The sequence below is a fragment of the Helianthus annuus genome, chromosome 2 (genome assembly GCF_002127325.2).
Source record: "Helianthus annuus cultivar XRQ/B chromosome 2, HanXRQr2.0-SUNRISE, whole genome shotgun sequence".
Taxonomy (NCBI): Eukaryota; Viridiplantae; Streptophyta; class Magnoliopsida; order Asterales; family Asteraceae; genus Helianthus; species Helianthus annuus.
The window spans coordinates 172,470,646-172,482,529 of record NC_035434.2 but is presented as its reverse complement, the minus strand read 5'-3'; the positions used below and the strand labels follow the sequence as shown (position 1 = coordinate 172,482,529).

At 35.6% G+C, this 11,884-nt stretch overlaps 2 protein-coding genes across 2 annotated transcripts; one reads left to right on the top strand and one right to left on the bottom strand.

Annotated features, from left to right (window-relative positions):
* Window positions 1-2,159: 2,159 nt before the first annotated feature.
* On the bottom strand, window positions 2,160-5,381 carry LOC110927250. The gene is made up of 2 exons (XM_022170903.2): window positions 5,251-5,381; window positions 2,160-3,649 (listed from the first exon to the last, which is right to left on the bottom strand). Exon 2 carries the CDS (start codon window positions 3,633-3,635, stop codon window positions 2,541-2,543), a length of 1,095 nt encoding a protein of 364 aa, XP_022026595.1. The 5' UTR covers window positions 3,636-3,649; window positions 5,251-5,381; the 3' UTR covers window positions 2,160-2,540.
* A 1,214-nt stretch (window positions 5,382-6,595) lies between these two features.
* Window positions 6,596-11,298, top strand: LOC110927249 (calcium-dependent protein kinase 24). Its single transcript, XM_022170902.2, has 8 exons — window positions 6,596-7,093; window positions 7,634-7,757; window positions 7,997-8,140; window positions 8,303-8,455; window positions 9,439-9,554; window positions 9,639-9,809; window positions 10,819-11,049; window positions 11,138-11,298. The coding sequence occupies exons 1-8, from the start codon at window positions 6,596-6,598 to the stop codon at window positions 11,267-11,269; spliced, it is 1,569 nt and encodes a 522-aa protein (XP_022026594.1). The 3' UTR covers window positions 11,270-11,298.
* Window positions 11,299-11,884: the final 586 nt, after the last annotated feature.

Here is an 11,884-nt window from a genome sequence, read left to right as displayed (position 1 = left end):
ATAATTTTATAGTAGAATTAAACTTTCTAGGGGTAACAATAAAATGCTAGATTTTCTTCATGACCCACTGACGTAGGGGGTAACAATAAAATTTTGGATTTTCTTTATGACCCACTGACCCATCTATGTACTACCAGTTGTATTTACAAATCTTCCCTTTCACCTGTTAGTAGTTTCATGCCTCCTTGACCCCTTTCCATGCACTAATTTCATTTACCAGTGATTAACTTAACACTTTTAATCATATATTTGTTTCTAATTTTGACCAGTTAATCCACATCCCGCAGCAACGCGCGGGATGACATCAACTTGTTTACTATTCAAAAAGAAAACATTAATTTTAATACATCACATTTTTAACAAAAATTTTGCGAGAGTGTTAGTAAAAAGAATAAAATCTAGCGACGTATATACTTTCGAGAAAAAAAAATTAAGAACACATATATTATTAGATAAAATTTAAATTATTAAAAATTAAATGGATTAAAAATATGAGAATTGTTCACACGGATATCATCAAATGCGTTATATATAATTCTCGTATCTGTCTAAAAATCTCTATAATTCTTATTTCAAGCCTTTAAAACTTAAAACTCCATCATTATCCGAACCCGCTTGATGACAAACCATATTCTTTACACTTCCAATAGTTAAGACTTAGTTTTGCTATTTAAAAAGTGGTAGCGGCGCAGCTTGTTGCCCGTTTACCAACTATCTCGATGTAAATTCATATAATATTTTAGTAAAAAAAAAAATAGTTAAGCAAGCTTGTTCGATCTCAAATGAAGACTGTTACAAAGACATAAATATTCTTTATGATATTATGCATTTGATGAAGTATCGTAACAGTCTTCATAGGAGTTACTGGAAGTGAAGAATTAGGGTTTGTCTTCAAGCGGGTTTGGATAATTTGGTTATTTCGTGCACATTTAGGAAGTTGAAAGAGATTATGTTTTAGTGGTTATTGAAGGTTTTAATCCTAAAACACAAACCAAAGAAAATTGAAGGGGTTTTGCAATTCAAAAGAGGGTTGCGACGCAGCTTGTTGTCTGTTTACGTGTCGTTTGTCTGTAATTTGCTGCTTTGGCATTTTATTGATATAAGTCTAATATTTAGAAAGAAAGAAAAGTTAGTTTTGATGATATTGTTTGATTGATGTGATAGGATTAAAATTAGTTTAAACTAGTATTAAGTGCCCCCGCGTTGCGGCGGGGGCGTAAACCGTGCCAAGTAGCACTAATGCTACACAACTATCAGCGACCAACAAAACCGAAAAAGCTCGTAAAAACAAAATAAACAAAAGGAAAAAATAACACCGAACGAAAAGCATATGTAAAATCGCTGAATCACGCATGCCCGTTGCAGCATGATAATGCGAAGAAATTAGACTGAAACGTAAAAATAGAAAATAATAACTAAGTCGATCTAAGACCACACGCATTGCAACAAACCTGTCAAACAGGGAAAAATAGACGAAAAATTGTTGAAACCCATACGCACGTTGCGGCGTGTTCACTCACAAAATCAGAACGAAACGTAAAACGAAAATTTTGTAAAAGATGAAAAATACGGGGATCAAAGTTGAAAATAAAAATATGTTGGTGTTAAATTACAAAAGATAGAAAAATTTATCTTAAAAGTAAAAAAATAAAACCAAAGATGTTAATATGCAAAAAATGGAAAACATTTGGATTAAAAGTGAAAAGTCAATTTTTTTTTTTGAAAACTCCGTAACCTTAGAGTACAACTCACTAAAGCACCTACATGTTACAAATTTATAGTATGGTAATGTTTATCAAATTATTTTAATATCTTTTTTTTACGACAAATTTGGATCACTTACGGAACACTGGAGTATCATCGTGCCACGAGCGGAACCACCCGATCATATCCATCTCCACTAGGCATAAGACCTATACACCAATTCTGGAGGAAACCCAATAAATATGGGAAAAGCCCCCTTGTGAGAATCGAACCCAGGACCTATAGGTCCAAAGTCTTATCCCCCAAGATACCAATAGGTTATAAAGACATGGGTAATTTATTTTAATATGTATCTATAAGATAGGATTTGAGTATGTTTAGTAAGTTTTTTATTATAAATGGATGGATAGTTAGGGTCATTTATTATGTAGAGTTAAGAATTATAATAAACAGAAAGAGTCAATCTTGCTTGAGATAATATATATGATTCACCACAAGATGATTACAAGGTTATTGTAGGGGACTGGAAAGGCGAGAATCAAAGAGGTGCTCCAAGTGTTAAGTTCGAAATCGAATGTTTGGAGAGTTATAGGAGACGTGAAGTACAAATTTTGGAAAACCCCAAATCATGGAATTTGAACAAGAACCATTTTCTTGAAAACCGCACCGCTCATCAAACCGACCGCTCTACTGTTCGCCTCTCAGTAAATTCTTCGACAGTTTAAAAAACGGATTACACCATGATTAATTCAAAAAAAAAATCCACAACTAGGAAATTTCGAACCGATAACGAGGCTCGTTCCTGGTTCAACCCGAGGTCTGTTTTGGTCCGGTTTTCAAAACCGTAGAGAAAAATCATCTTCGTCGAACTCATCTTCAATACCCTCATGTCCATCAAATTCACCAAGTCCTAATACTTGCTCAATCACACCTTCTGCATTCAACTTATCTACTAACAAAAGATCTTCCAACACTATCTTATGCGTGCTCACCGACGGTTTGGTCAAACGGTCAACTTCTTGCTCCGTCGCTACTACATTCGCGCTTTTTATCATGTTTGACGATGATTTTGAGTCTGTTCCAAACACGAGTCTTCTGTTGCAGCCTTGTTTTGAATTTGGTTCTCGATTATAAGTAGTTTTTGGTGACATACCGAGTTTGTATATATCTTTACGCGGCGACATAATGAAGTAATCCCATTTAGTCTCGGAACACCAATCGGACGCTGAATTAAGCGGCCAAAAAAGCGGTTTATCCGTACTAATTTCTTCCAAATCCATGACTTCTGATGAGTGATCAGAGCTAGAAGATGAAGAAAACAAAGACTGTTGATCACTGCTGTCTGTAAAATATGCAAACTTTGACTTTGACTTTGACTTTGACTTTGACTTTGACCTGCTATCCAAAGTTTGACTACAACATTCTGACTCATTCTTTAGCCACAAAACAACTTCTTCTTCCTCCAAATTCTCCTCAAAAACAATTTTTTCATCCGGTTTTTCGCTTTGATCGAGAACAAAAGATGCTTCTTCGATCGGGTTTACTCTAGAACCGTCAAAGAATGTGATTTTCGTGTTCAAAAGTGTATCGGATCTCGATGATTGTTTCGATAATAACGAAATGAACCAGGCGTCTATTTTAAGATCCATGTAACCGGATAGACCGTAATCTTTACAGCACGACGATGGGGACGATGCGCCAGTTAGCGATAACCACGTGCAGTTATCACGATTAAGTGATTCTTCTTTCCTCAAAGTAATAGCGAATTCGTTATCTGCAACGTCACTTTGTTCATTGAAAGCCTTGAATCTGGATCTATAAACAGGATCGGTTTCATCGATTCGGAGATTGACTGACTCTTTAAACAAGTCATTTGATCCGAATTTAAGTTCTTGCGTGTGAACGTTTAAGTCGTTCCTAATGCATACCATGATGGTTATGAACACTGTAATTCGAATTCATTCGTTAGGTTAAAAAGTACAGAATTTAAGTATGAAATTTCAAATAAATTAAACTCATTTGATAACTTGTGGAAACAAAATTTTAACAAGTCAAATAAGAAGCTTTCTAACATCTGGTCAAACACAAGGTTTAAAAGAACGGAAACAAGTTTCGAGGCGTTTTCCCTTCGCCTCACGAGGCGTAAGTCTCGAGGCGAAACGAGGCATAAGGCCGAGACGGTATTAATAAATAAATATAAAAATTATATTTATTATAAAAATAGTAATACTGTACTAACTAATTTCATCATCAGATTTATCAAAATCATCAAAAACACACTTAAAAAGACATGAAATGCTTGAAATTGACACAAAAAATCAAACATCAAAAACAACTATTAAAATCCCCTGAGGCGCATCTGAGGCGCAACTTTCTTAGCGCCTCAGCCGCTCTGAGGCGCATATACATTAAAAACACCATGAGGCGCGCCTCAGACTCCTTTTTTGGCCGTTTCGCCTCGAGGCGAGCCTGAGACGCACGCCTCGAACGTTTTTTAAAACCATGGTCAAATATATGTTTATGTCTGCAAAATATCGAATCAATGTTAAAAACTACAAACTGATAATCAAATTAAATCAAATTACACTATGATACGAATCCGAGTAGTTAAATTCAATTGTTAGGTCACAAATACAGAATTCAAGTATAGAATTTCAAATAAATTGAATCAAGCTGGCAATAGATATCTGTGTAAAAGACACGATTAGACCTGTTTACTGAAAAAAGTACACAACGTGATTTTTTTACTTTTTAAAAATAAGAGTTAGATGTCATTTTAGTCCCTGTGGTTTGAGTCATTTTGCCAGTTTAGTCCAAAGGTTTGAAACGTTGTCATTTTAGTCCAAATAGTTTTAAACGTTGCCATTTTAGTCAACTGGGTTAACTCCGCCCCTTTATTCTGTTAACTAGAAAGGCATTTCGGTCATTTTATATGTAATTCTGTTAACTAGAAGGGCAATTTGACCATATATAATGATCGAATTACCGTTCTAACTAACATAAAAAATGGGCGGAGTTAACCCAGTGGACTAAAATGGCAACGCTTGAAACTATTTGGACTAAAATGGCAACGTTTCAAACCTTTGGACTAAACAGGCAAAATGACCCAAACCACAGGGACTAAAATAACATTTAACTCTGAGTTAAATGTCATTTTAGTCCCTATGGTTTATAGTTATGATGTTAGGATCCAATCATTTCTTCTTTTAGGTACATAAAACGTAAAACTGTGTTATAAAAATGAGATATAAAGTAGTTAAACGAGTTGTATTCATATTTAATACTCGTGTTACACGCGTCGTTAGAGACCTGTTAAACCCGATAAAACACGATTTGTCAGCCTTGTGACAACAAAACTTTGACAAGTCAAATAAGAAGCTTCTAACAATGTGTGTTTAGGTCAGCAAAACATCGAATTTGACTATGTTAAACCTACAAACGAATAATCAAATTACACCTTGATGAACACTTTGACTCCAATTCGAATCGTTAGGTCACAAATTAACTGCATGTGGAGAATTGAAAGTGGTGAAGAATCCGGCGTACCTGGTGGTGATGACGTGGCGGTGAAAACTAGGTGTGCAGCGGAAGCATTAGGACGGTGGTGATACAAATGGTGGTGGTGGCACCACCTTGGGTCCGCATTAATCGGGCACGAAGGAGTCGTGTGCTAACCGGTTTGAATTTAAACGAATAGTGTTTATTGGGCCTTTGATGTGGGTCAGGGTCAGTTCTAGCCCATAAAATAGCTTGATTACTTTGTTTTGGACTTAAAGAAGAAAGAAGTTTTGACAAGTAAAGGTTTATAGGAGTGAATAGAGGTGTACAAATCGATTTTTCTGGTGGGGAAAAAACCGGTTTTTAAAAAAACCGAACCGGTTTTACATGGTGTGAACTTGAACTAGTACTAATAGGTTCGGTTAAAAACCGATTTGGGCCAAAAAAACCGGTTTTTAACATGTTTAAACCAATTTCGTTTTTTAAACCGGTTTCGAAGATCAGTAATACTAACTGGTGTACAAACCGCCGGTTCGGTTCAGGTTGAAACCAGTTTTTAAAAAGACTGGTTTCGGTTTTTTTTTTTTTTTCAATCCATAAAACCGGTTTTTTGTACACCTCTAGGAGTGAATGAGTAATTGTGCCTATCGGCGAATTTTGATTTATATTTTTTAAAGAATTATCAAAAGTACATATGTTGATATTAAGCTTATAAACCAAGCAAGATAGTGTTGGCGGTGGTGGCAGCGACAACAACAACGAAACTAGGCGGCGACAACAACGAAAGCAGCTGTACAAAAGACGTGACGAGTGGTGGCGCTAGTGGTGAAGGTGGTGGTGTTGTGTTAATTTAAGTATACTAAAATTGATTTTTTTTTTTTTATAATTTGAGTTGACTTAAAATTTTACTCAATTAATCAGCCCATTTGTTAAAAAATTTCATGATTGTCACTCAAACTCCATAAGATATGGGATGAAGCTAAATAGTTCAACTAGTTTATATCTTTTATTAAAATTTATTCTTGTAATAATTGAATATTATTTATTGAATTTCAATTTCTTCATAAATTAATTATTTTGTATTTATATGTTTAAGCCCTGACACCAATAAATAAGCCGAAGCTAAAGTTATAAAAGATATTTGATTTTGGCCCCTTTAATTTACAAAAGTTACGGAATCATGGAATTGTTTATAGTTAAAGACTTAATGTTAAACGTTTAAAGAACACAAAACTTTTCAACCTCAAAATCACCATCAAATCCAAAATTTCACCACAAAATCAGTGTTTCCAATCCTCAACGTGATTTTGCAACATCATTCCAAGAATCCCAAATCCATCTTGCCCCCCCCCCCCCCCTAATTGCATTTCATAAAACCATCATCATATCATCAATGGGGGGTTGGGTTTCTATTGCCAACACAAGCCTTGTCCAACCCACATCACACGACCGAAAACAACGCAAAAAACGCACAAAACCACAAACCCAAAGATTCATACGGCCCGTTCGTGTCATCAAAGGCACATTTGGGAAAGACATATATGACCGTTACAAAATAGGAAAAGAACTCGGTAGGGGTGAGTTTGGGGTGTCATACGAATGTCAAGATATTACAACGGGCGAAAGAGTCGCATGCAAGAAAATATCGAAGAGCAGGTTAAGGGCGGAAATCGACGTTGAAGACGTGAGGAGAGAGGTGGCGATCATGAGGCATATGCCGTTGCATCCTAATATTGTGACGTTTAAAGATGTTTATGAGGATAAAGACGCGATTTATTTGGTTATGGAGCTTTGTGAAGGTGGTGAGCTTTTTGATCGGATTGTTGCGAAAGGTCATTACACGGAAAGAGCTGCCGCCCTTGTTATCAAGACGATTCTTGAAGTTGTCCAGGTTATTATCATCTTCGTGTTCTATCGTAAGTTCTCAGTTTTTTTAATATAAACACACGTGATTTCATGATATCTTTATTCATGCATGCAACGTATAAACAATCAAACAAAAGTTCATTTTGTGTTTTTTGCAACTCATTGTGTCTTTTTTCCTCGATATTGTATTATAATTTTCGATATTGTATTATATTTTTTGATTAATTTTGTCTTTGTAATATTCTTATTTTTAGAAGATTTTATAGGATAACTTTATCGATATATAGAAGGTTGAATGTAACAATTTGTAACTTGCATACACGATTAACGATATACTTGCTTTATTTCTCTCTCCATACTAAATTAGCTAAATTCATATCCTAGATTTTGATCCTTACAAAAGTTATCATTTAAAGGTTTTCTATAAAAAATAGAGAAATAATGAATTTGCTAGTAAAACAAATCCAAACTTTTGTCTTAGCTATCTTTCTTGTATGTTATTAGTGCATCTTCTATATGTTTCATTTTTTGTCGTATTTATTACAATATAAATATATTTGTGTAGACTTGCCACAAGCATGGAGTTATACATCGTGATTTGAAACCTGAAAATTTCTTATACGCTCATAAAGGCGAACACGCACCTCTAAAGGCAATCGACTTTGGTCTCTCTATATCCTTTGAGCCTGGTATGTTCTTATTACACTATAGAGTCGCAGAATACATGTGAGATAAAACAATACATATGAAGTATGACAACGTATCTCAATATGATCGGATATGTTGGAACAATTAACTTAACGCGTTACATCAACTTATATAGTTATTATTCAAAATCAAAACTCAAATTGGCGTATTCATTTTTAAAATAAACTAAAAAGTGCATTTCTTATCTTACACTAACGACTGATATTGCTTTTGATTGTAGGCCAAAGATTTAGAGACATCGTCGGAAGCCCATTTTACATGGCCCCCGAAGTATTAAAACGAAATTACGGAGAACAAATCGATGTATGGAGTGCCGGTGTCATTCTTTACATCTTGCTTTGTGGAGTTCCTCCATTTTGGGCAGGTATGTTCGTATTATGGGGCAATATGTAATTAGATCAAACTACAAGGGATAAAATGAACATACAAAAAGTTTCATATCACTCCCTCTACATTCTAAAAATGCAACAATATGGATCCTAGAAAATTTCTCACATGTTGGTCATTTGTATGCAACAATTTATAGAAACTGAAGAGGGAATTGCTCAAGCAATAATCAAGGGTGACATAAACTTTATAAGGGACCCTTGGCAAAGGGTCTCTGAAGATGCGAAAACACTCATAAAGGGCATGCTTGACCAGAATCCAGACGATCGACTCACTGTTGAACAAGCCCTTGGTATGATTTTGATGAACTTTGCACTACTAGAAAACAGACTCTCTCATGCGGATATGATAACCAATAAAAAAAACTAAGGCCCCAAAAAGAAACTTAAAGTAAGTTCTTAAAATACATTAATATAATCGATATATCACCGCCGACGTTATACTTGAAAAAAGTTAAAGAAAATTATTTGTTTTTAGGTTCGTTGGTAATTTCCGACGTAACATAAATAAAAAAGAAAAGAACTAAATTTGGCAGGGCTCGTTCGTACTCCGACTTGTCTTTATTGATTAGATGTCGGATAAGAATGTGTTCCATTTTTTTTTTGGCATTTGGTGATCCATTTCTAACATCGATTGTTGATCCGCCGGTGAAGTCATTACCCACATTTGATTTCTATATGGATCTTCATCGATTTTGATCAACTTTGCACTTGCTAGAAAACAGACTCTCCCATGCGCATATGATAACCAATAAAAAAAAACCTAAGCCCCCCCAAAAAACTTAAAGTAAGTTCTTAAAATACATTAATATAATCGATATATCACAGCCAACGTTATACTTGAAAAAGTTAAAGAAAAATATTTATTTTAAGATTCGTTGGTAATTTCCGACGTGACACAAACAAAAACACAAATAAAAAAATAGAAAAAAAAAACAAAATTTGGCAGGGCTCGTCCGTACTCCGACTACCTATGTTTTTTATTGAATAAGAATGCATGTGTTCCATGTTTTTAGGCATTTGGTGATCTATTTGTAACATCGATTGTTGATCCGCCGGTGAAGTCATTACCTACATTTGATTTCCCATGGATCTTCACCGACGAATTACCAAATATTTCTTTTAGAAAATGTTAGCTTTAACAAAGCAATTTATTGTTTTCTCAAATATATTTTTAGAAAATGTTACCTTTTTCTTGTTAATCTATAAAAAGTTAAAAGAATAATCAAGTTCTCATTCTAGTAAAAAAATATGAACTTGTTATCATGTGCCACAGAGAATCAATGGATTCAAAATGCCCACAAGGTGTCCAACATCCCATTGGGAGAAAACATAGGATCAAGAATTCAACAGTTCTCTTTGATGAACAAATTCAAAAAGAAAGTTATTACAGTAAGTTAATTAATTAATTAATTATCCTTTTTATTTTGCTAGTTTGAAGTCAAAAGTTTGACTTTCTTAAGGGTTTGATCTCAGGTGGTTGCTGAAAACTTGCCAGATGAACAAGTTGATGGACTCAAGCAAATGTTTGATGAAATGGACAAGGACAAGAACGGATCACTAACGTTTGAAGAGTTTAAAGACGGTTTGTGTTTGATCGGGGATCAACCGCTTGATGATCCTGACGTTCGGATGTTAATGGATGCTGTAAGTATCCTAGTCCCATATTTGATTGTAAAATCATGTCTCTCTCATATTTGTCGGGTATCAGATATAGCCGTCTGTTTGTTAAAAAAACCTGTTGAGATACCCAAATTAGGGGTGCAAATGAGCCGAGCCGAGCCCGAGCTCGGCCAGGCTCGATCTCGATTAACTTATGAGAGCTCGGGCTCGAGCTCGGCTAGATTCGAGCTTTGTTTTCAAAGCTCGAGCTCGGCTCGTTTGTATTTTATCAAGCTCGAGCTCGGCTCGGGCTCGGCTCGTTTATTATCTACTAATTAGTATATTAAATAAAAATAATATAAATAATAGACTTTTTAGGCTTGCGAGCTCGATAAGTAAAGCTCGGGCTCGGGCTCGTTTACTAAATAAGCTTATTTTTAGGTTCTAGGTCGGCTTGTAAACAAGTTTAAATAAGCTCGGCTCGACTCGGCTCGTTTACACTAAGGCTCGATAAGGCTCGACGAGCCTAACGAGCTTCACATGTGAGGCTCGAGCTCGGGCTCGATAAACAAACGAGCTTTGTTTTGAGGCTCAAGCTCAGCTCGGGCTCGATAAGGCTCGGCTCATTTCGAGCTTTTTCTCGAGCCGATCTCGAGTAGCTCGCGAGCCGCTCGCCTCGTTTGCACCCCTAACCCAAATACATTTCTTAGTATGCTAATTTATACATAATGTTATTACCCCAAGAAAAAATTATAAAAACTAAAAAAAATAGTGGATTAATATATTACTCTATTAATCAAAAACATATAAAAATAATAAAAAAGAAAATGCTTACAAGTATTTATGTTCTGGGTACTTGAGTTAGGTATACCTAATACCATGCGTCCATGTGCGTCATAACCCGCAATTTAAAAAAAAATTCATACCTGGTCTCATACCCGAATACCCGATCCAAATGTTTCGGATTTCGGATTTACCCATCTTGATCGGATTCTTTCACCGTCCCTTCATAAAAGAACTCGTGTTGCTTAACGATTTGCATACTTGTTTGAAGGCTGATCTTGACGAAAACGGGGTACTAAACTGCGAGGAGTTTATGATGGTTGCGATTCACTTGAAACGGATTAGCAACGATGATCATCTACAACAAGCATTCCACCATTTCGACAAGAATCAAAATGGGTACATCGAGTTTGAAGAGTTGAAGGAGTCTTTGTTTGAAGACCAAAATTCACACAACGAGAAGCTAGTTAACGATATCATCCATGATGCCGACCTAGATAAGGTAATAAATGATGAATATGACAACATATGTAACATAAGAAACTAAAAATGTCCGAAAATATGTTGATTCCGATGTGTGTGTCTTGTAGGATGGCCGGATCAGTTACCCAGAGTTTGCGGCAATGATGACAACAGGGATGGACTGGAGGATGGAGTCTCGACAGTATTCGAGAGTGATGTTGAATGCAATTAGCGATAAAATGTTCAAAGATCAAATATAAAATATAAACAAAGTTGAATGAACTATAGAACTTAGAATGTGACACCAGAGGCGAAGGTTAGTTGTTACCCGGGGGTGCATCCGCCCACCCCAATGTTTCGGTTAGAAGTGTATATTTTTCGATTTTTTGTCCGGAAATTTTAAAAATTATATAGGATTGCCTCTCCCAATTATTTTTCCTAAATATTTATACAATATATAAATAAAGTAAAGTTTGTTACCACTTTGTATATAAGTGATGGGTAGTTTTGTAAATATATTTTAACTCTTATTTGTTAACCCTAGATTACCCACCACACAATAAACTTAATCACAAGTTTTTATATGTAAGGACGGGTCCTTTAAATGGATGAAATTTTTTAGTTTTATTTAGAACTACTATTAATTGACCTGACCCGAATCGATAGCTGACCCGACCCGAAACATAACGATAGGAAAAAAAATTTGGGTCTCATCACTTTACGCCCACTCGAAGATTTTGGTCAAGCTCCGCCACTGTGTGACACTATGGATGGAAACAAGCAAGCTAATACAATTAAGGGGAGGCCCTTAGCAAGGGCAAGGTGTGCGACCGTCTAGGGTCCCACTTTCCTAGGGACCCAAATTTAAACAGAAA